The sequence below is a fragment of the Mugil cephalus genome, chromosome 13 (genome assembly GCF_022458985.1).
Source record: "Mugil cephalus isolate CIBA_MC_2020 chromosome 13, CIBA_Mcephalus_1.1, whole genome shotgun sequence".
Lineage (NCBI taxonomy): Eukaryota > Metazoa > Chordata > Actinopteri > Mugiliformes > Mugilidae > Mugil > Mugil cephalus.
The window spans coordinates 21,140,931-21,166,400 of NC_061782.1; the positions used below are offsets into that span (position 1 = coordinate 21,140,931).

General features: G+C 44.2%; 1 protein-coding gene across 1 annotated transcript in view; it reads right to left on the minus strand.

The window, feature by feature from the left end:
* Nucleotides 1-23,116, minus strand: part of meis1b (Meis homeobox 1 b) — a 75,475-nt gene extending 52,359 nt beyond the window's left edge. Inside the window, exons 1-7 of the mRNA XM_047602183.1 lie at nt 22,411-23,116; nt 20,469-20,689; nt 19,116-19,257; nt 18,760-18,810; nt 18,121-18,171; nt 16,808-16,951; nt 7,790-7,901 (exon numbers count right to left, since the gene is read on the minus strand). Of these exons, the coding sequence (XP_047458139.1) occupies nt 7,790-7,901; nt 16,808-16,951; nt 18,121-18,171; nt 18,760-18,810; nt 19,116-19,257; nt 20,469-20,689; nt 22,411-22,422 (733 nt within the window). The 5' untranslated portion in view covers nt 22,423-23,116. The remainder of the gene's footprint in view (nt 1-7,789; nt 7,902-16,807; nt 16,952-18,120; nt 18,172-18,759; nt 18,811-19,115; nt 19,258-20,468; nt 20,690-22,410) is intronic.
* Between the last annotated feature and the right edge of the window lie 2,354 nt (nt 23,117-25,470).

A 25,470-nucleotide genomic window follows, 5' to 3' on the forward strand; every position in this document is an offset into this window, starting at 1 on the left:
GTTGTGACACATCAGCCATGAGTTGCTGGGAGTTAACTGTCAGATTCCATATGGACGTGTTCTGCCACCATTAGGATTTTGGGGCATTTTCTCTCTGGTGGAGCTTGCATGTGTGTGTTTGGGCCAGTGTGTGTTGTGATTCCAAGCAATTTGAAGCTTAATTGGAAACAGACAACGTGAGGAATGAAAACTGGTGACAAATTCCAAATTCGTCACCACTTTGCACTACGATAAGTTTGTCATGGCATGAACACAAGGCCTTCCACACACACACACACACACACACACACACACACACAAAATTTTACAAGTGAATGAGCACGCTTCCACCTTTTTCCCTAACCATTTGCATGACAAGTGCACGACCGCATTTCAACTTGTTTACATTTGCAAATCAGGAATTTATTTCCAAAGGGGCACGTCTAGGAATTTGGCAAAAAGGCGTATCTTCTCGTAAGAAATAATTACACCAAATAGCGTATATTATGCTGCTTTGTACAGAAATGTAGCGGGAAATGAGTTAATAGTATTCAAACAGGATCTTGAATTCAGAAGCGCTGATTTGAAACACACAGATCACATGTGAAAAAGTACTCGTCCTAAGTTCCGACAGATAGAAATATGCCGCAGATAGATATATCTTCAAGTCTTTACCACCTTTACACATTGAACTCGTTTTATCACAATCTCCCCACCCTGACACACAAGAGACATCTAAAAGAGTATGTAAATAGTATCTTTTAGCAAACACCAGTAATTAGATATAATCATTTGGAATTCACGCCAGTCACAAATTAAAGAAGAGCGCTTCCTGTAAACAGACAGTGAGAATGTGTCTACATCATTAGTGTGCCACAATTATAACATAGGAGCTAAAGATACATTTCCCTCCCGCTTGCACTCCCTCAGCGGAGCAAATGAACTAGAACCTCTTTTTTTTTTTTTTTTTTTTTCTTGGAGCAGCAGCGAAAAAACTCCATGATCTGATCCAAGTGCATTTATAGATAAAATAAGGGAGACAGAAGGAAACACCGGCGACTTTATGAGAAAATAAATGAGACATAAACGACAGCAGCGCTGTTATTTAAAACTTTCTGAACAGCACACATTCTAAGTGAGCACAAAGACGGAGTGGAGGCATATGCGAGGCAGTGGGTAAAGGAGGTAGAAGCTATTTGGTGCAAGCATGTCATGAATGAATATGTATTTCATGTAAATTGTGCACACAAGGCGTATTGTAATGGTCTGGGCAAGACTTTGCATTTCTTTGGTCATGCAAACATGCCCACATGTAACCAACGGACAGAAAGAGATGCAGACTGAATGAATGCAAGGGAGACTCGGGGTAACAGACAGAGGAGGAAACGTTTTATCCACCTTGAAAATGTCGCAGTGACTCCACCAAAGATTCTCACAGAAATGAGGACATGACAAGAACAAAGACATAAAAAGAGGAAATTGAAAGACACTGACGTGATGGGGAGAAGAAAGGGACAATATGTACAAATAAGACGCTAAAAGTGATAACGCACTAAGCGACACACGGCACATAACTCCCAAAGTCAAATAGACTCTGACATCTTATCAAATGGTTTTATGACTATTGCTTCTCACACATGAGGGGCTCACTCCAGCCAATAAAGCTGAAACCTGATTGATAAAGCACATCATTCCATGTACGAAAGGATGCAGGGGGGAGGAAATCGCTTTGTTTACTTGTGTTTCAGACCCTTTCTTCCTCATGACCTCAGCGGCTCTGTAACACCAGCCTTAATCCTAAAAGCAAACTGGCCCCTCACTGTGGGAACCTGATACAATTTCCTCTTTTTTGAGAGGGGCAAACTCAGGCCACTCCGAGTTTGCTTATTGCCTATGGGGCTGTAAAAAGTCATCAAGGGCTATCATTTTCTGCGAGGCGAGTCGCTACATGTTGGCTGAAGCGTCAGCCGCACAGATAGAAGGAGGTCGTAAAGATCTTAGTGAATCTGAGAGATGGAGGTCGTGATTGGACACTGAAAGGCCAAACATCTCTTTTCCCAGGTAACCGCAGATAATAATGTTTGAGATGCACTAAATCCAGTTGAGGCTGAATAAACACTGCTACCGGCAACGCTGAGTTGTTGAGGGATATTTTCTCAAGGTAATTACCGCAGCGCGTCCTTCAAATTCATCTTTTAAACAACATGTGAACAGAAAGTAAGGGTTTATGCTCTTGCGACCCTGCAGATATAAAACTGCTTTTAAATGCACCGACACACTTTGCATTAACCGCCTCGTCGAATGGGCTTAAGGTGGTCCGGGAACAACTCTTTCACCTGTGGACCGGCAGAGGAGACGCTGCTGTCCGCGCGCCGCGGCGTGTGCGCTTCTATCGACTCCCGAACAACACTCAGGAGCACTTAACACACTAATCAGGGGTAACTGCTCTGTCTTTCTGTTTTTCTCACTCACTATAGAATTTACACACACGTATAGACACACTCCTCCACGCTTAGTGCCTCAAAATGCTTTCACAGCATTCGCCAAAAAGGCTCTGTCCATTCCTCCATATCTGGCGTTTTGCTTTGTTTCTTTCTGCCTTTCCCTTCCACTTTTATCTTTTTCCTCATTCTTTTTCCCTGTGTTCAAGCTGTGAAGAAATCAAAGAGAGAATCCTGTTTGTGTCTGCCAGCTACTGTACCTCCACCTCCAGTAATACCGACTGCAGTCTAATCAAGGGAGCCACATACCTTTTATCTACCCACAGAGCCTCACTTTTAAAGAGATTACCGGTAAAGCTGGACACCAGTAAGACAATTACTGGAACGAGGATCTTCAATGATAACGTCTAGACGACGTCTAGACAACACACACTCAAAAATATGCGGGTATGAAATACAGTTTCTCTTAAGGTGTATGTTTCTGTTTATTGAAATTTATGCATTGTAATGCTCTTGGATATGGAGGCGAAAGGCAGTGATTTATGTGTGGCACATACAGTGTGCAGTGCATAAACACACACAATTCTTTTTTTTTTTACATTTGATTTACTTACTCATTCAAGTGCATCTGATCCTCTCATGACCTTAAGTGAAAATTTGAAACAAAAGACAGAAGGGAGCATGAACTACTGGAAGAGAAGAGCTGGTCAAGCAGGGCAATATATCACACAGACACACACAGTTCTCTCTTCCAGTCTACTGGACAATCGGACCAATTAATTGGTGACTTTGAGGGAGCCACGTGAAGGCGAGCGATTGGATGAGCGCGAGCCGGCTGCTGATTGCCTGCTGCCCCTGTCCACGTCCCCGTGTGCCCACCCTGGCCCTGCAGAGTGCCCAATGAGCAGCTCCTCTGTGGTCTGACCTTGTTTGAGGGCGCAGAGGTTGGAGGGTGGATGAATGAAAGGATGTCAACATCAGGAATATTCCGGCCCAATCGAAGGGAATTCACCGCCAGTGAAGTTTATATACAGTGATTTGCAATGAACGGGCTGCAGCTGTGCCAGGACATGATATTCAAATCCATATCAAACCAGGAAGGTTGACTATCCAAATAGCTTTAGAGCCACATCCTCAAGAAGAGGCAGGGCCAAGGCCAACATCCTCTACTGTGTTCATCCCAGCTGGGTCACACCAATGTTTCCTTCTCTAGTCACAGATTATTTCTGATTTTAATTGTTTGACTTTAGAAGTTTGTGTTCATCCATATCATTCATAACACTGACTCTAACGTAATGACAAAGCGATTAGTTGAAAGTCAACCAAACCTTGCCAACATAAAAATTAAACCGCTACATTAGGCTATGAACATTGTTGGTCAGAGAGCAAAGTTCCAAATACACTCAACGAAATAATAAACAAAACCTCAGAGTCCGATATCACACAACAAGCCAAAATCTCAGGCCACTGCTCAGACACTTGAAATGTATGCAGACACTAACACATAGCCTTACAGGGAGCTATTTGTCTTGGCGCAGTGCACTGTGCTCTTTACAATTGGTCGGGTAATTGGTGATACATATCTAATATCTCCAGTCATCGCCTCACTCCCTGGATGTTTCTGACAAGCAGAGAAGGAAACCCTGTAGTTTTCAAAAACAGAGCAAACACTCTCCTCTGCTCCTCTGCTCGACTCGCATCCACATCGCTGCAGCTGCCTGATTCACTGCCTGAATGTTATTCTGTTTCCTTCGCATGCCAGGCCCTCGGAGAAGCCAAGGGGTGTCCTTACAAATTCACACAGGCAAAGAGGAGTACTTTATACTGGGAGAAAAAGAGAAGGCCCGCTCGTGTCCATGAGGGACACCCCACCATTGCAGGCATATATGATCTGTTAGCTTTTCCTCTGCCCTTCGAGCATTACTTTTCACAGAAACGCATGATCCAAGGCTGCAGAGAGGCTTCTCCAGAGGGCTTCTGGGTATTAAACAAAGGGGGCTGTTGGTAGGAACTAGCTAGCAAACAGCTGGACTAATAGAGTGGGACTAATTAACTACAGCGTTGCTCTCTGACTATTCTTGTCGACGCTTGCTGGATGTTTACAAAGATCTCCCAGAGAAAGAGAGGAGAAAAATACGAGGCGTTCTTCTTTGTCTGCTCTTCAGGGAGAAAGAAGACACTCAAGACTGTTTTTAATGACATATGTGAAGCAAATGTGATCCTCCCTCTATTTTTTTTTTTTTTTTTTTTTTAACTGCCAATGGAATTTAGTGCTAAAAAATACCATCGCCATTGTGGTCGAAGCATAAACATCATAAACTAAGAATGAAGCATTGTCACCACATGCAAAAATAAAAAGATTTTTTGTCACATTGTCAACGTGACACTGCAAAACATCTGCTGTTTTAAGAGTTATCACTAACCATGTTGTTAAAAAATACATTATCTCATTATCAGGTACTTTGGGAGGAATATTTTTCCCACTAATTGAGCTCAACAACATTCACATAGTGACCTCTGATCTTACGTAATGCAGAGACCTCCTCGCGGCTCCTACAGCTCTGGGATGTCAGAGTGAGACTACACTTCCGGGTAGAGACAGAATTTTTTTATACCAGTGGGCAGTGAACCATTAAGAAAAGAGGACATTGCAGAGCATGTGCTTGTCTCAGGAATAGCCTCGGAAAAAAGGCTGAGAGAGGAGAGTTCACTAGTTAAAGGCCCCCGACCATCCCGCATCCCTCCTCTGAGCTGTTCTGGCCTGCTGGAGGGGGAGCACGATGGAGGGATGGACGTGGAGGAGATGAGAGAGAGACAAGAGGGGAGGAATTACAGAAAGATTGAGTGCAAGAGGAGGTATGGAACATGTGAGGGTGCGGATTGATAGACTGGGGAGAAGGAGCAAAGGGGGTGGACTGAAGGATGGATGAGCAGAAAAGGGAGCGAATAAGTAAAGCAGAGAAAGATGGCCATTAGCTGTGCAGCTCTACAGGCAAAAGGGAGAAAGGTCAGTGAGAAAAGCAATCTGTAAAAGGTAGGAGAAAGAAAGAGCTAGGTAAAACACGAGGAAGTGATAAGAGAGAAAATGAAACAAGGAAAAGGTTGGAGAAAGAAAGAGAGCAATGGCGGAGAAGAAATAGGAAGGAAGTGACCATTGAAAAAGTAGGATGAAACTAAAAGAAAAAAAATCAGACGAGAAAATAAGTAATGAAAGGGCAAAAAAGAGTGAAGGGGGAAAACAATAAAAAAAAAATCAGGAAAACGAGAAGAAAATGCCAAAACATGAAGAGCGGGGAAATGGAAAGATGGGGAGGAATGAGAGCGCAAAAGGAACAAAGAGAGGTGAGAGAAAGGGAAAGAGGAAGGATAAACAAAGGTGGTGTTTTAGAGCGAGTGGGAGGCATTGAAGAAAACAGGGGGAGGAGAGAGAGAAAAGCACAGGGATACAGAGGGAGAGAGAGGCCGACTGACAGTAAAAATGAAAGAGAGACGGGAGAGTAGGTGGGAGACAAGGGAAAACTGGAGAAGAGAGGGAGGATGTGAAGATGAAAGAGGGAGGGGAGACGACAGGGTGAAGCTGTTTGGGAGAGAGCGAGCAAAGTGCCAAAGCGATAAATAACCAGCTTACTGGGATTATCAAGAGACTGACACAGAATATGAGCCGGAGCCAATATGACGTGGCAGTGATAGCTCTTAACCCATATAAACCTGAAACCAGTCCAAGATGTCCTCCGGTATTTAGTCTTGTTACTGTGTCCTGATGCTCTGTATACTGTGTGTGAGGGATTGTTTATGTGGGCACAAACACACACATCAGAAAAGCTGCAGGCTTTAGAAGTGCTTAAAATAAATTTGCAAAAATAGACCAAGGCCAAAATTACATGGACATCTAAACTTTACACCTATATAAGTTTTGAAAGGCTTATTCCAAAAAGCATGGCCGCTCTCACTTTTCCACTATCCCTTCCCGGCAAACTTTGCAACAAGGAAGCACAGTTATTCTACCATTTGTCTCAATAACCCTAATTTAGCTCTCAGTACCTGCATATACCCTCATACACGCATCATGCTTAGCTCCCAACTTGGAATACTTCAAACAAATCAAAGCACCTCATTCATCACGCCGTCACTCATACACATTCATAGCATGCGCTTTTATACACACACTACCCCACATTTTACCCTCTAATGAACTTCAACAACAAACAAAAACCTTCAATAGCCAGTGAAAGCTGGGGAAACAGAAATGTAAGGAGAGAGGGAGATGATGAGAGAGAATCAGAGGAGGCGGGCAAACATAAGGAGTGGGTCTATAATTGGAAAGATGTGAAAAATGAAGTGTCAGTTTGGTCAATAGAGGGCAAAGGTCACAGAAGCCGGAGCCCAAACTCAGCACAGAGCACGCTCATTAGAGCGGCCAATCAGATCTCGCCTGGCTGCCCCAGACCATTACTCATCAGAGGTAGAGGAGTGCACACACACTTACACAATATCTCTTTGTCTTCCCCCGTTTCACTGTGATTTTACCTTCTTTTTTTATCAGTCCGTCTCTTCCACATCATCCGCCTATCTCTTATTTTTATCTGAACTCCCGTCTAACCTCTCGGTCCCAAGGAGCGGAGAGCGTGCGTGAAAAAGACGGAAAGAGAGACGATGAGGCCGAGTGTGAGACGGACGGAGAGACAAAGAGGAAGCACAGAATGTGTGTGTTGACTATATAAATGGCTGCTCGTTGGAGTGGAAGGCATGGCGGCGCTCTCTGCTCCCACCCAGGCTCTGCCTCCTGGCACTGGCAACCCTGCAAACTGCTCGCCTTGACATCGCCTTCAATAATATATGAAGTTGCTTTTTTGCCTACAGTTTGTTTGCAACGCCACCCCACCACCACCACCGCTGCCGCCGCCGCCGCCACCACCACCACCACCACCAGCCTATTCTCCCACAGCTGTTTTTCTCTTCAACTCACAAATACACACATCTTCTCAGAATGTGTACACATCAAGGCTCAGCAGAGTTGCCTGGTCAAAGGTGGAGTATTTATTGGAAACATTCAGTTTAAGGCTACACACAATATCAAGAAATTCATTTTTTTTATGAATTATATTGATATTTTGCATTTTCCATGTTCACGTTCTCCTGAGCCCATTAACTATACAGTAATATAGATTGCCACTGATGCAAACAGCTTCTGTTAAGGGTTGTTTTTAGCAATGTATTTTTAAAAAAATCTGCTGGTAAACAAGAGCGCGACGAGGGTGGTACCAGGAGGACAGAAACCACTTTCCAGCCAGACTCAAGTCATCCACCACACCATCTCCGCCTGATCTGTCCTCATCCTCTCCCAAATCCTCCTCCTCGTGGTCTCTTACCCTGTTCGCTGCTGTTGTCCCCGCTGTGCGATGTGTGTCCACCGCTGGACGGTCCCGGTGTGCCTCCGGAGCGCGTGGACGCCGTGTCGTCATGATCTCTGTTCCAGGACGTCTGTTGAAGACAGGGACGGGACAAAGAGGCCGGGAAGTTAGTTTAACTTTCCTATTTTTGCAATTGTTAAACCTCATTTTATGATGGGCTTTTGCAAACGTCGGTACGCCTAAGCACAAAATCCCACGCGAAATCCATTCATCAACTCCCACTGTGTGTGAGGCCCGGCAACAGTCTTATGGAATGACAATTATTGGGACTTGATGAAGAGAAAGGCCCAGACGAATAGCGAGCGAACATGTTGTATTAGTTCCCAGCTTTCTGAGGCATGCAATCCACGGCTGCCTCCATTTGGCTCAAACCACTAGCAGATGAAAATACAAAACAGCTACACGTCAAGATAGGCTGCGGCGAGCGCCAGGGAGTGATGTCATCCGAGCAGAGCAGACCAGAGGCGGACGGGGAGAGAGGTAAATAACTTTAAGTATTGCTACATAAGTATAAAGCCTCTGTTATGCCAAAAAATGAAACAAAACAAAAAAAAATAAATAAAAATGGATGACCAGTCCTTTTAATGTAGAATTAAATTTCACCCCGGACGGCAGAGCCAAGGCAGAGACATAATCAAATAAGCAGAAGTTTTCCCACAGTCTTTTCTCAAACAAAATATTACGCTACCCGACGTAGTTAAAAGAGAAACTAGTCACATCACCGACTCGTTTGGAACTGAACAAGACTAGTTTGAGCTTCCTAGTTTGTGCCGTCTAACACAAGCAGCTGACAAGAAAAGAGAGACTCAGGTTTATATATAGTAAGCTGTGTAGGTCTTAGACCAGATGAGTGTCAGCTGCACACTGGGCTGTAGAGAGCAAAGAGGCCAGACAGGAGGAAAAGCAGGAGACACACACACACACACACACACACATACACGAGAAAATATTGTCCAGGCAGAGGTAGGTAGACACCGAATACTCATTAAGAGAGAAACATATGAAGTCACCTCACATATACTGTACACTCAAAAAAAAAAACAAACAAAAAAAACAAAAAAACACACACACACGCAATCTCCCCCTGCTCTGCGCGAAGCCACGACATACTATTGAAACTAAACCAGATGTTGCTTCTTATCTCTCTGTGCCTCTGAAAAGCAACATTAATGCCGAGGACAGGAGAGAGAAGAGACTTCGGAATACTGGGAAATGGAATCTAATGTCTTATCGCACACACAGCTCGCTGTCGCAAACGAGCACGCAACAAACAAAACGCACGCACGCAAACACTTATCGAGCCTCCTCCGCGGACCGCACGAGCCGATCTTTGCTCTGGGAAATCAAATGAAGCAGATATCAAGGGGCAATGTGGTGTTTGCATCACGCTTTTAGGGCCTTGCGACGAAATGACTGATAGAAAGCCACACGGAGAGAGGAGAGCAGAGCAGAGCAGAGGAGAGGAACACACTGGCGAACAACTGGTTTCAATTGGGATACTACAACTGGCGCTGTCGCTGTGAGAAGGGTTTGTAGTTGAGTTTAGCATAATAAAAAAGTAGACATTAATTCATGACACAGGGTTTGTTTTAAACAAAATGTAGATGGAATACAATAACAGAAAAGAAAATACAAGTCAGCAAATTCAACACATTTGGGCTCTATTAGAGCTCGTTTGATGTTCCTGGGCTATGAAATTATAATCCGGTGCTTACATGGACGATATAATCGTTGTTTTCCAAATTAGGCTTTGAGGCTTTGCAATAAAGAGGAAAGTCACTGCACAAAGGCATGACGAGGACGGTGATTGGGTAGATAAACGCTGATCGTAACGGGGATAAAATACCAAGAGGATCCTTTTTTTTTTTTTTTTTTTTCCACCTCTTACAAATCCTTTTTTGCTGACCGTAGAACACTGAAAAATGAAACACCCGTGCATGACCGAGTAACTCCAGAGAAGATCAGAGGTGAGGTAATCCAGACCACATGCTCAGCGTACAAACAGTTAACGCTGGCTTTTGCCAATTTCTCCAAAAGTGCGGCTTTTAAAAATGAGCAGAACTTGTTTATTCAGGGCTCTGTGAAAAAGAATAGCTCAGTACCCCGGGGATGTCAAACAAAAAGGATATGTTTTTTTTTCTTTGTGTTCTTTTTGTTTTAATTCTGTAACAAATTCCATTTGAAAATATAATTAGAAAGTGGAGGGGGAAATGGCAAACTACTGCATTAGCTGTAATTGAACAAAAGAGTGCTTTGCCTGCTGGGAGGTGGCCACTGAGGCCCCATGGGAAACGGGGCGGGGCTGAGACAGGGCCTGGTGGCATCTCCACGGGGACGGGGAGTTTATTTATAATCACAGGCCGCCCTTGGATGGAACAGGCCCGGCACTGATCTAACACGCAATTAATACACACACGGCTGAGATCACACAACCCGTACGCGCACGCACGCACACTCGCGCACATGCCGCTGCACACAGGTCGCGCAGCGTGTGTGCGCACACCCATGCACAAATACACTTTTTTTTTGGCCACTTAGCTGGTACGCACACACGCCCATGCGTACAAACGCTTTTCATCTACCTTGTGCAAACACTTCACAGATCTGCCGTACTCAGAGTACCTGTTTAACGAAAGCGCACACCTTGACCACAAGACACACAGCAACAGAAAACACACACCCTGGGCCAACAAGGTCGCAGCACACAATGAAGAGGTCCACCTTCAAAAGTGTGGGATATGTAAATTCACAAAATGAATAGATGCATAAACAGAAAGCTTGAGGAAACAAGGAGAAAGAAAAGAGTTGTCGCTCTGCACACACAGCTACACACTTGATTTATTCTGTCCCCGTAATGAGCCACCGTGGTCTCTCTCTCTCTCTCCCTCTTTCTCCCTCTGTCCCCCTCTCTTTAACTCTGTCTCGCTCGCTGTCTGCCGTGCAGGATGTAGATTAATTCAATGCTTAATTGTTTAGTAAATTCAATTTTCCACATTCTATTCTGCCTAGCTTTAGCTGAAGTTCTTAAATCTGCCGCGCCTAAGCGAGGGAACCCTGTTTTTGAGCCATGCATACCTTTTTTTTTTCTTCTTCTTCTTCTCCTTTTTTTTCATTACCATTTTTCTTCCCTACACCACTCTAATTCGCCATGAAAAGATTTTCCTTGCTGGAAATTCTGATTCCGCTATGATCGGTGAGGCATTCCAATCCAATGCATTCTCATTGTGCCGCGTCTAAGATGCAAGAGGGGGCTTCCCTTTCTCGCTGTGCCAGGCCCCATATCATACAAGCACTCATGCAAGAAATGTTGCCTTGCCAATTCATTTGCAATAATAAAGAAAATGGTTAAGGTTGTTGTGCTTTGCTCCGCCACCCCTCCCGTCTTTCTTCACTCTGAAATATCTTTTGTGATGATATGGATATTTACTTTTCACCCTGTGCCAGTGAGCGTGCGGAAATAATCATATGTGCATACTTAACGGCACAGACATAAATATCCAAATAACCCCCCCACCACCACACACACACACACACACATTCCCTCTTCACTGGTGGTACATCTGAATCAAAGATGACAGTTGGGCTACTCCATCCCCCAGAATTCTTTGGTGCTTCTGTTCTGTGTGGTTGTTTTCTTTAACACCGTTTTTGACCTTTGCAATATGCTACTTTCCTGAGTTGATATCGGCGTGAATGCCATGTGTTGCAGCAGCAGCATCAAGATGGCCTGCAATGAGTCCGGACACATTCTCCCACTCAGCTGAACGCTGGTGGGAAAGCTGTAAGTGAAAGGGGCTGAAAGGCCAGCTATTGTAAACTCTTGTTTACTTTGCTTTGCACTGTGACTAGATAAAGCAGGATCTGCCTCTCTGATAACCGGCCAGGCAAGTGCTTGCCCGACTACCTCTGCTTTCTCTGCTCTCTCCACCCCTCTCCTCCCCTCGCTGCAATATTAGTGCTTCCAAAATGAAAAGAGGGGCTGATAATGGTATGCGTGGTGAAAAAAAAAAAAAGGGAGCAAAAGACCCCTCGCTCCCTCCCATTCTGCTCCACACTCCCCTTCCTCCCTAACTCTTCACAATAGACAAAGAAAGAAGAAATAACCTTATAATTGCTGAAGGGGGTGAGGGAGAAAACTGGATTTGGTCTCTTGAGTAAGTAAAGTATGCTACACTGAATAGCCGTCAGGTACTCTTCAATCGGCTTTTTAAAACTGGTGGGTTACCCTCGTAGAGACAAGCAAAGATAATTACATGTTTGAGATAATTACCAGAGCTTTCAAAGTCCATTTAGATGACACTCGTGGAAACTGACAAACTGATTTTCTTTCTCTGTGGCCTCTTCCACTTCAGCTCTCACTACAGACACCCTGTTTACTTTCTGTGAGCTGAAATCCAAACAAAAACATCAACTCGAGTGCTCTCCCCTCCACGCTATCCAACCCCAAACAAAGCATATTTCTCCTCTTCAGCAGTGAATGAAAAGGCAGGCGTAATTTCTTAATGACATGTTTTGCTGTGGTTTCTTCGTTAGCCTAGCTTAGCTTGACTCGCAGGCGCAGCGCTGGGATGTTCTCGGCGGATTCCTTGGAGACGGGCTGTTTGTGACGGTGGCCATTGTCAGAGGCTTGCAGGGGGTTAAGGGGGAGAGGAACTTTCCATTAGCTAAGTACACATGTGTTAAGCCAGGTTATTGTTTACTTAGCCAAAGAAACCACAGCAGACCTCGGGGACAGACATGGCAGCCCATCATAAGTAACAGGAGACACAAGCCCAGAACTTTATTTGCAATTGGGACCTTGTGGCTATCACAACAGAGCAGCGGTGACACAGCGCGGCTCCACTAAACACTACTTTCCAGCAAATATGGCAGGATTTAAGAACAACTAATAACTCAACCAAATCCAGAACCTCGTATAAAAATAAAAGATATATGAAGGCTCACAAGAAGCTACTGACATTCCTATTCTTTGAAGTCACTCCGGCCTTGAGCTGCTTAATCATAATCACCCCTACTTGTTATTCCACCACAATAATGAAGAGGCTAAGAAACACACAAGTCACGTGGTCACCTCTTTGTATCACTTGTTGAATCCTAACAGCCGCCTTGCATTCACTCCCCGGTGGAAAAAAAAAAAGGGGAGTTCAGTGGAGGAGAGGGAGGAGGGGGAGCAAAAGAGGGAGGGGGGGAGAGTGGGGGTCAAACCTCTCCTCTATTCAACTACAAAAGCCGCTATTACCAACAATCACTACAATGATTCAAAAGTTTGTATTAGGAACAGCAGTGTGCCACTGTAGGAGAGAGAGGGAATGAATAAAAAAAAAAGAAAAAGAAAACGGCGAGTGTGCGCGCCTGCTAAGTCGGGTGAAACTCGATCCATACTTCAACGAGAAGCGGATAGATTAGCGATAGCGGTGTACTGATTAGGAAAATAGTGGCTGACCCCGGCAGTCATGGTTTCCATTGAGTTCGGAGTCGGGGGGCAGGGGTCACTCTTTGACCGCCTCAGTTACCTAAACCAACACTGCTGGGTCTCACTGACCTGGAAACCCGCACTTGTATGGCATAACAGTGCCAATTGTTGGGAAAAGATAACGCGATAGCGCTATCAAGAGCAAATTCTTACACAGTGACCACAATAAGCTCACATAAGCAGGGTTTGTTTAGGAAAGATTGCGCAGGATGTAAGAAAAACAGCAACGGATCCCAAATGTATAGATGTTATTTCAGATTGCGGGCCCATTTCACATTCTTCTTATGTGATTTCAACAGCCAAATCACTCTCCGAAAATATCACAAAGCCTCTGTAATGTAAAAATACCTCTCCACTAAATTATCTCAACAGATCAACTGCTGAGCATTCATAATCATTTAAGACTCTTACATCCACAAAAAGTCAGCCGGTGAATATTTTTTAAAGGAAATGTCAATTATTTCCAGCCCCACTTCAGCCTGCATGGCTCAATCAAGTAGAGGAGCTCTTGAGAATCAGAGAGAGTCCTCAGCACTATTAGTAGTGTTCTGCTCAGCAGCGGAGAGCCCGGGCCCTCGGAGTTCATTAGCAAATTGCTGTGCCCCTCCCTGCACTCTCTGTGCAATTAAAGGCAACTGTGCAAATGACGTACAGCGTCAAAATACCTCCCCGCTTTCCTTACGTGAAATGAACATGTGTACGAGGCACAAACGGCAACGCAATCAGCAGAGTTGCCGCCGTATTTCCACAACAAGACGGCCGTCACCGACGTTCAGAGTGGACGCGCTCGGGAAAAAAATGAATTTTATTTCGTGTCTGAATACATAAAGAGCTCAAACCAGAACGCACGGGGCATCCAGAAATATGCAGCTCAACTGAAGAAACCAAATGCAAAAGAAAACGCAGCGGGGAAACTCTCCAGAGAGTGGCAGGGAAAGAGTTAAGAAAGTCCAACTGGTGCTAACCAGTCACTCCACTCACATAGCACCTGAGGGGGGTGCTGCATTTATCAGGCCAGTCTGAACACACACACACACACACAGCAGTGTACACAAACACACACACACATATGCATAAACTTGCAGAGAGATGCATGCACACACACACACACACACAAATATAGAAGGGTAAGCCCAAACTGGCTGAGCTACATTCACAAGCCGGCGCAGAGCCTCTTTGACTTTTTCACCTCTCAGCTATGCTCTGCTTTCTTTTGAAAGGGGCGCTCAGTGTCCCTTCAAACTCGCCTGCATAGGCAGGCTAACAAAAAAAAAAAAAAAAAAAAAAGACAACGTAAAGACATGTAAAGAATATTCACAAAATTACTGTTATGACGCAAGGCTGCATAATGCAGCAAGAAAGTCAGCGTTGTTGGATTGTTGAGTTTAATAAATTCAAAGTATTTTTTTTCCTCTGACATTTTTTTTTCCTCCGCTACAGTCGCCTCACTGGAATAAATTGGTTTATGAATAAATGAGCCTCCTTTCTCCATCTTGTTAACATTGTTCTTTTGTGCAAATTCTCAGCATTTTTTTCCAGTCCACTTCAACTTTATGCCCGAGGGCATATATTAAAAATACATATGGAAAGAGATAATGCACACACAATGCAGATTCGTTAAGGATGTCACTGCCTAACAACTGCAGATAAGATGTCACACAAAAATAGCCCACAAAATTCAAAAAATATATATTCCGCCGCAAGTAAGTCATGAAGTGCAGTGCCATTAGATTGACAATATAAGTATTCAGCAGTGAGGAGCATGCACCCTCCGCCTGTTTGGATATGCCCATTTACACACAGCCTGCTGCCATGGACAGTCTCCACATTATCCTACGAGAACATCCGCACATCCCTCAACATGATGCCTCTGTCAAAAACTTTTCCATGTGTTTTGATACAAACTATGCCCCTAGGTCATTTATATCACTCTGCCAGCCTAAACATTTAAGCTTATGCGGTTTTGTTCTCGATCGGCTATACGTAAGGGCCATCATCATATTAAAATAGGCCATGTCTTCATCTTACAGTCAATTAAAGATCTGCATCAGTGCCCCAAGCACAATGTAATTTTCTTCATATACCTAGAAACCCAGGGGTTTTAACACACTCTATTTCCATGTCTATATACAATAAAGCTTCTTTCAAAGTCCTGACCTATCTATAAAAAAGACAACTGAATCCTCGAGAGAATACAGCAGGCTGCTCAAAGAGACACTTAAATGCACAAGTGGCGTCTGTATTATTTAATTTTGTTCCTGGATTAAATGAAGTATTATCCTGGTGATCTTTCTCATTTCCATAATCAGACATAAGGGCCGCGGATGGAGGAGTGAACACGCAGAGTGGGGGTCTTCCCAGTCGGGCCCCAGTCAGCTCCCAGTCCTGCCATTCAGCCCAGAACATAAAAGCCGGTGGCTGACTCTCTCTCCACTCAGACCAGCCACTCCACCATATGGAAGTCCGCGGATTTAAATTATTTAGCCTAATCGCTTCATTACTTTTTATGTCGGACTATCCAAGTAATCCCTTTAATTTGGACACTTGATTTTTTTTCCCCCCTCCCTCTTTGCTGTCCATACGTTATAGCCGCCGCGCTCCCAAGCCATTTCTAAAAACTCTCGGATAGTTGAACTTATTGAAACGTGCTCTCATAGCCCGCAACCCTGTTTCCTGCACAAATGGCTCGAGCTATTAATGGCCGAAAATCCAGATTTGCATAATTCTAATCATCGGTTGCTGTTATCATTATTTAACTGCAGTGTATGGACCATTAGGGTCATGCCTGTGCGCACACTACAATGTCCCCGGAGTGCGAACAGTCAGTGGAGCACATAATGAAGGCTGCGGTTATCTCTGATATCTGCACAAAAGGAAACACTTCCTAATCTACCTTTAATGCCCGCTGCCTCTGTAGCTTTCGAAAATAAACCTTCTTATTGGGGCTGAATCTGTGCGCTCTGAGCGAAATAAAGGAGGAGGAGAGGAGGGGTCCCGATAAGCAATGTGCACTCATGTCTAAGGAAAAATACTGACAAGACGCGTAATGAACCGTGAACTCTACAGTGGAGAAACCCAGGCATCTAAACCACACTCTGCAGCCATGCTGCTGCTGCTGCTGCTGCTGCTGCTGCTCTCTCCTGGCTACAACACACAGGACCTGATAACGCTGCGTTTAGGTTCAAAAAGAGAAAGAGGGGAGAGAGAGGAATAGAGAGTGGCGCTAAATTAAAATCGACATGAAACAGGTCAAGTTTATGGCGATGCTTTTTCGAGCTAATCTTCCCAGGTCGGTTCCGGGTTCAAGTCTTAATGGGCCAATAATGGCAACATTATTCAAAATTTTTTTCATTCCGATGGATGGAATGTAAAACGGTCTTAATCATATGCAAATAACAGCGCAGCGGAGTAGTGACCCAGAATAGCTGAATAGCCAACAGGGAGAACACACACTCTCACACGCACACACACTCACACACACACACGCGGGTGGAGAGATGTACCTGATCTAGGGCCACCGATCTTGTGATTTCCTCGCTGTCTGATTTGGACCCGCCCTCTCTGTCGTCTATGACCAAGTCGATGGGCATCTTGCCTTTCAAGCAGCTGATGTACCGGTGGCAGAAATTATCACACAGCTCGTGTACCTAGAGAGAGAGAGAGGGAGAGAGAGAGGGAGAGAGGGGAGGCAGAGGCGTCACACACTCACCCGAAAGAGACATCATCACACAACAGTTCCATGTACAAACACCAAGTCGCCCCAGCTCACGCGCCCTTGGCATGCAAAAGCGCCCCGAAGAATATTTAGGCAATTTGGCACAACCGAAGACCCGAGCACTGCGTCTAAATATTTTATGAGAGTTAACGCGACTGACAACGAATTACTGTTTAGCTGTAAATTATTGGACGCGGCGGACAGTAACATTTGTTTCCCTTTCAGAAAGTTTCTGATTCCGCTTCACGTTCGCTCGGAAATTATCAAACGGGACTAAAAAATCATTTTGGACTCGACGCGTGTGCAGCTGCGCGCAGGGGCAGAGCGCGATAGCAACTTTATTTTTTCCCCCTCTCAATATAGAGATATCGTCGAAAATTGACAGTGACAAGAGGGCTAAGAGGCTACAACGCACTCAACACCCGTGTTAAATTCATCATCGGTGCCCCGGGTAGTGGCCATTAGAGGAGGGTGACCCGCTTGACTGACATTTAAGGTAAACTGTTTAATTTGGTCTAGGTTATTACATTATCACTGCCAATGTGGCGCATCCTGCTGCACGGGAAACAAAGATGTCAGCTGCGTGGGCACAAGAATACCGAGCTGATTTTTAACGTAAACTTGAAGGCTGCAGACTGTGTGAAAAAGCAGCGTCCTCGCAGATAACTTTTAACATTTTTTTTAAACGTTTCTCAGTGTTAAAGGTTAGGCTGAAGACGACTGTACATGCAACTGCAACCCCTCTGATACGGAGACAAATCAGAGTTTCACACCCACTACTCCCCCTGTCCACAGATGGCTGCCTGGGGCCTTTTGCCCTCCATAAAGAAGCATTTCTAAAACCCACAAAGTTCGCCTATATGTTTCACCTTGCATGCAATTTCTGCCAGCATTAAACTTCATTAAAACGTGGAGGGATATTTGGGCACAGAGATATCCGTTCCAGTTGTAACAGCTTGCGTCGTGATTAAACGCGGAAGAGAAATGGCCCCATGATTGATTTTGACGCTAATTATAACCGACTAGCAAAAATACATTTATGCAAATACAGCCCATAGGTCTGAAGTGGCACGCTGGACAGGAATGACGAGAGAATATTACCTTCTCCAGCTCCAGAAGATGAAATCGTAAAACTTGAATGGCTTGAATCATCTGAAAAATTAAAATAACAATAAAAAATGAGCTGTTCACATCTCTTGATATTAAACAGGCGCGTTTTTCTCAATACAAGTATCTGCAGACGAGGAAAATATTCATATGAATGGATTTTATGTGGAAGTGATATTAAACTTGGATGTTATTGCGATATGGAGGGCAGGCATACAGCGCAGGCTGGGTCTGCAATAAGCCTCCGAGTCAGAGATCTATTAGCCAGCAACTAGTGGCGAGGAAAACCTTCCTCTAACATTACATTTAAAGTACGAGACTGTGCAAAGTGAAAAGAATAAATAGATTAACTTTCTAGGCAGAGTTCAAAGGTGTGTGTGATAGCTGTCTAACAGCGGCCCTTCATCTGCAGATACAACCGGGGGCCACATCATGATATCAAACAGCCCCAAAAGAGGAACATCATCAACAATCCCGCTTTAACTTTTCAGCGTCACGTGGCTCTCTGACACAGAGGAGCAGCCCACTAATAAACATCCAAACATCAGTTGGTCTATTCAAAAATTACTTCAAGAAAAAATTCTCCTTTGTGAAATAATAATAATGATAATAAAAAAAAATCTCGTGTCTTACCAGATTATCCAATTCTGGATTCGATGAAAATAAAGGTTTTTCCGCCCGAATCTAAAAGCCAAAACATTTTCATAAAATATAAGAACATGAAATATTACCACGCTATAAATAAAGGATGATATTAAATTAACATACAAGTATTAAATGATGCAACGTTACATCAGCGGATTAGCAAATACACCGGGCGAAAATCAGACTTCTTAAAGTCCCTTTTATTTTTATTAGTGAACGTAATTTTATTTTCTTCCAGTGCAGTGAAAACTGCGCACTGAAGACTGAGCTCCACTCTTTGGACATGCAGGTAAAGAGCTCAACCAGCCCGAGCATGCAGATTATAAAAGTCAAACTTTCCTGACCTGTTTTGCAAACACTGCTATGTCTTCATTGAAAGATTCCGATGAACAGACGTCTCCTCCCGCCACCCCGGGCTCTCTGGGGGTGCAAGTCGCTAATTCACATTTCTCAAAAATCAGTGCAAGCAAGGGGAACAGGGGGTGCCTGGGAACACACACAATAGCAAATGTCACCAGAGAGAACAGCGCCGGGGTCAAGACTACTCCAGGCTAGATTTAGCCAGCCATGCTGCTCTTCAACAACTCGCCCATGGGGACTGCTGCTGCAGCCCATGCTATTATATTATGCAGAGGCTCGGAGAAAGGCTGCAAACAGCGGGCAGACTTCTGTGATTAAATCTAGGCGCGCCTAATAACATAAAAGCTTTAGAGTCTGTCAAACAATTTCTTGCACAGGTCTCCGCTTGGATCACACGCGTGTGTGCGTTTGGCAAAAAAAAACAAAAAAGCAAAAAAAAAAAAAAACAAAACAACAACAACACACACATATAATAATAAAAAAAAAGAAAAAAAAAGAGGAGATGTCGGCGGCGAAATGCGCGCACATTTGTTTATTGTTTATTGTTTAAGTCCTTGGAGTACATATGTGCAGCCTGGTAATGCGCCGAGAACCACACGCCTCCTAAAGTCGTGTCAGTAAGGCACAAGGAGGTGAAACTGTTACTGGCGTGTTCAATCACCCTGAAAACAGCAGTCTTAGAATTTTTAATTAACTCTTACAAATTAATAAATGATACCCATTTGTGGGATTCCCTTAAACATGATATATTTTTAATTTTATGGAGCCTGGAAATTAGCACAATTAATTAAAGTGGTTAAAACAGACAAGCTAATTATTTTGCTCATGAAAAAAAGAGAAAACTTAAAAGAAGAGAAAGTGGGAAATTGTTAAAAATGGAAGAATGGGGTCTAGTCAAAGCGAATCGTGTCTCATAATTATTCCTTAAAGTTAAAATACAATTTCAGGACATCAAACAATCTCCTGAAGTAGAAAAAATAAATATTTCTTTTGACTGCTCCGGTAATTATTAATCGTTACTGGTAAGAAATGAGTGGTAAGGCAACTGGCTTGACTTCTTAGGCACAAAATTCCAGATTGTGCAAGAATAAAAGGACAATCAAAAACAAAACAGTAACTCTCTTCCTCGGCGCCTCTGCAGCAGTCTGGGCTCCAGCGTTTTCGCTGAAATCACTTCAGCAGGACACTTTGCTGTATCTGCATTCAGTCGGTGTTTTTCTTTGCTACGGGGCTGATTTTTACACCCACTAGCCCACCCCGGCTGCCCTCTCCGAGCCTGGATACACGCCTGCCCGCCAGAGAGTGCATCTCCCCGCGAACCAGAGCCTTGCACCTACCCGTATATCGCGTCTTTATCTCTCTTGAGAGCGTCGTTAACCGAGGAGCCCATACTCGGAGGCATGGTGTTGGTGTGGGCGGTGTGCGGGTACTGGTGAGAGTGCAGCTGGGGACCGTGGTTGAGGTGCACCGCCTGCATGGACCGGGCGCCGTGCGGGTCTCCGTACATGGTGGTCGGGATGCCCACACCGTCCATCCCGTAGTGGGGCAAGTCTTCGTACTGCACACAAGAATACACCAGAGTCTGGTTAAAACTTTGCTGCAAAACTGGGGAAGTCGTGGGAAACGCCATTAAAGTAAAGAGTGACGCTTTAAGTTTTCTCACTTTTTTCCAAGATAACGCAAAATTCTTAATTGTATTAATTTATAAAGCAATGCTCAGCGCTTTACAATTAAAAGTGGCCTCCAAAAAACAAGTGAACCGAGCTTCCCCTTTGCTTGTTCTCAAAATTGCTGACACTTCTAACACATGCAGAGCAGGAGGAATACATTCTCCTCCGTGGTTTCATTTTATTTTCCTTCTTAAGAAAAAGTTTTAAAGATCCTATAAGTGGCCTCTTAAGCAAGACAATGCTAAGAAAACTACAGTGGTAATTCTCGAGTTAAAACTAGTTTTGTTCTCAACTTATTTACAGTGACCTTTGTGCCCCATGGATGAATACATGTGAATTATTCAATACGTTCAAAATGACAGGGAGTAAAGAAAAACTCCAGAGTTATTATTATCATTAACACTAAGCAGGCAGCTGCTGGGTTTTAACAGCTCAAGCCCGGTGTCCCGTGTTGCCACCGTGCTCAACAACAAATGTCTTAAACTTGTTAATTGCGGTGTTTTCTAATTTTAAAAGCTCATAATTGTGTAGCACGTTATTACCCGTCAAGCACGCCGTGATTAGTGCATTCAACTGACGCAAGTGAGCGCGTGTTGTGTTTCTCAGACGTTGTTAAACCTTAGCAGAATATCCAAACTTTTTTTTTTTTTTTTTCACGTGTCAGTTTTGAGTTGAATAGAGCAGCCCCCCCGTCCTCACGGTGTTGTTTGGTAGTTTTTAAAAACGCTGCTGGTTTGGTAAAAAATAAATAAATAAATAAACAAAAATGAAATGTTGTTTGTAAAAGCTCAAATAAAAAATCTTTTTTCCTACGGTTTGCTTCTTCAATCCACTAAAAACGGACCTGAATTATTGATGGCGTTCTAGACGGGGCAAACAAGAGAAGGGGGATAAAGTAAAAATGCATTATCACTTAAAGCTGAACATTTCGACCCTAAAAGCAAAGAGGTGCAAACCTCAGCGTGGTGCAGCCCCTGTGCCAAACTAAGCTGCAAACTGTGTCCCCAACATCTCGGCTTTTACACTGTTTACTACCCGTGTGGAGATCCAAACGCTGTTCTCAAGCAGCCCAGGAGTGTATGAATCAAAGCGTTTGTCATCGCCTCATTACTAATACTGCCTCATTGGAAATATGATAATTTTTCATGTTTTAGCGCAGCTTAGGGTGTACAGTCGGACGGCGAAGGAGGGCTGACGCTGAAAATTGAATTTCAGTTTTGTTCATAAATACTCGCTGGAATCTTGACGGAACAGTCAACAGAGAAATGTGGAGATTTGTTTTGCCTCTATGCCCTCCCCCATTTTGCTTCCAGTAACTGGCCTGTCATAACTAATCTAAAAAACATAGCCGATGTGAGATATGATCACGCTTTCAATGTCCCTCGGTGGGCCGGTTCGTGGAGCAAACGAGTGCGGCCGTGCGTAATACCGTGCCAAAAGACGCCAAACATGAAATTGTGTCTCCATGTGTCAGGAAGACGACAGAAACTTTCGCCGCGAGTGCGTATCCGTGCGGGTATGTGTGTCATTAAGCCACGTTACAGCGCAGCATTGCATTCAAGCGCAGTAGACTAAGAGAAACTTTTTTAGGGGGGATTGTCCTACGTACCCGTTGCGCCATAACCCTCCTCACTCCCTGGTCGTCCTTTCAGTTTAGGTAAATCCCCTCTGAGGCCAGGGTGGAGACAGAATAAAGAGAGAAAATCCAAATAAATGAGAAGATGTTTCAGCCAAAATCCCGTATGTCTTTTTTCCACGGAACGGTGAAGCCAGCTCCCGCTTTCTGTGCAAGTTTAGCCCAGGCGCTGCGCGGCGAATAGGTCCTCGGCTGTCCTCGGGGCAGCGGCACCGGGCTCCTTTTCCAAAACCAGGATGAAAATAAAATAGCCCCTCAAACAAAACTAGCGACTCTCATGGCTTTTTGCCACTCCGCCTGTCAGTCAAAACGCGAGGGCTTGTCAAAAGTACCGGATGAATGATGGTCCGACGCGCGTCTCCACGGGATCGGCACCACCTAAATGTTAATGGTCACAATCACAGTTAAAAAATGAAGCAGCTCTCCTCTCGTTTTCTTTGATCACTCTCGGCTCCCGGCTTGATTTTCTTATGCAAAAGCGTCTAGAGGAGATCAAGAGGAGGTGGGGTGATAATTCTGGCTTAGGCTTTCTTAAAGGAGCCACGATCGATGCTGTGCGTGTGTGTGTCTGTATGTGTGTGAGTGCGTGTGTATGCGTGAGCCGCCTGCCCGTTTGTGTACAATGGATGTGTGTGTTGAGCTGAGGAGGAGCGGAGGATCTGGACCAGACTGCTGAAACCCGGAAGTAGTGGTGGCCATAACAGGTCGCGTCTTACACAACGCACCGGGCTGCAGCAAGTCGTGCGGAGAGGAGGGGGTGTGGGAGGACCCTGCGAGCCCAGCCAGCCAGCCAGCCAGCCGCACTGAGGGCTGAACAGCACAGGGATAAACAGAGAATATCCACCTATGACTCCTGCTTCATGTCTCATCTTCACAAAGTGACTTTGATCTCTTGTAAACACTGAAACATGTGAGTCCTGGAACTGACACGTCCACCATCACTTCTCTACGTGTAAATACTTACTGAAGCAACTTTCAGCTCTGATGTGAGCTGTCATTAAAAACCTATAAGGTCTGAATTGGAGATTGGGGTTGGACCAGATAAAACAATGCGATCATTTACATGCAAAAATTACATGAGGTCTGAAATAAGTCTATTCATTATAATAGTTAGCTATTGAGAGGCTGCCAAAATAATGTCTGCATGGTATCCAAGGTTCAGCTCGGAGCCAAACATCCAGTTTTGCAGGTTTTAGGCCTCTTATTAATCACCATAAACCTCTCCAGACTCGGTTTTCTCCTCGTGTTTGTATTAATGTATAAAAGATTTAAGACTGAAAATGTACAACATGTAAGACGCTTGGAAAACTTCTGATAGGGGGTCAACAAATACAACTTACTCCAAAAGTTATTTTGGAGGAATGCCTATTTTTAATTTTGAGAATAAATTATTTTACGGGCAAAGTCCATGTAATTAGTCTACATGTCGACAACGAGTTGTGGTCCGAGAGCGGAATTCTGAAATTAAACATTACTGTAGCTTTTCAAGGCATCTTTTGTGTCTAAATACCAGTTAATGTTGTCCGTCCCTCTCCCCCACAGCAGCTCTGAATGGGTCGCTCCAGTCTGCCCCGGCTGTCCAATGGCAGAGAGGCACAGGCATGGGAGCCCCCTATTGGTTCCCCACATGATCGATCCGGAGCTGATTGATCGGTTTTAGGCCACATTCGAGAGGAAGCGCAAAACAAAACACAGTCCGCGAATACAAAACACACTTTAGGCTTTCTGTCAGCTTCTACAGTGTTTAATTTCACCAAAAACAAAGAATATTTGCTGAAGACACGTCTCTCTTTCTCTATCTCTGTCTGTTTCTCTGTGTCTCACACTCACGCACACGTTAATAGTCACATTTCTGAATTAATTATGTGTCTAAACGCAGTCAGACTCTGACAAAACTTCTCAAAACCAAACAGAACTACACTCAAACTCAAACACTGTCAACTTGCCTCATCAATTCAACTTCTGTCTCTTTATTATGAACCATTCACTTGAGCTCCACGTCGGCTCTCTGCACAGAGACTGTAAAAGTTTGGTCAAATATTGATGAGCTTTAATTTATGGAGGGGAACTTGGATTATCGAGGAATTTCGCGAACAGTAATGATATCACTGAATAGTGTGTTGTTATAAATTAACCAAATAGTTTGAATTTCCTACGTTATCTCGTTAAATTTGATTCCTCGCCGGGGTACAAATCTTATTTCATTTAGCTGATCCGTTTTTTAATTAAGAACGGAGTTTAACTACCTCAAGATCATAAAATATTAATTGGATATTCCCTGACATAAAGAAATGTAGAAACGGAATAACATGGGCATGATTAATTTAAAGGGACGAGCGTATATTAAGGATTTCTACAAATATCAATAGTATATTATTTTTTATGGACGTTTTCCACTTGATGATCATCGACAAGACGTTTGCTCAACTTTTTATTAATTTCTCAGCCCATCACATATGTTCAAAGCGCGCGCAGAAGAGCCGCATTATCTCCTGATTATGCTCGTAAGGTGTTGCTGGTCGGTGACAGCCTGTTTGAAGTTTTCTCCCCCGTGCAGCGCGTCCAGCCATCGATCATCTGCCCCCGGTGCCAGAAACTGTGTCATAACATGATAATGCGGCTTCACACGTTCGCCTGTGATTCCTGTGGTAAAACCCCGAGCGGTGGGATCCGATGGGACAGATTTACAGGCATGAAATGACTATCAGAGCTTCCCGCAGTCCGGCCGACGATGCTCCGGGGCGCGGACTGCGGAGGAGCCACGAGGTACGGACTTTTACGCACAGAGACACCGGATCAAATAATAAACTGGGCTGGCTCGTGCCCGCCCGGTTTGCTAATGCAGCCATTTGTTGGTGAGTAGAACATCTTATTTTGTCAACCTTTTCTATTTTTACGGCGCGACTAATAAGTGTAATGCCACATATATATTCACTTCGTGTCTTTTTTTAATTAAAGGGGAACCTGCAGCTTAGATCCACTTTCAACTAAATTTGTAAGTTTAGTGAAACACAAACAGGATAATCCAGCTGC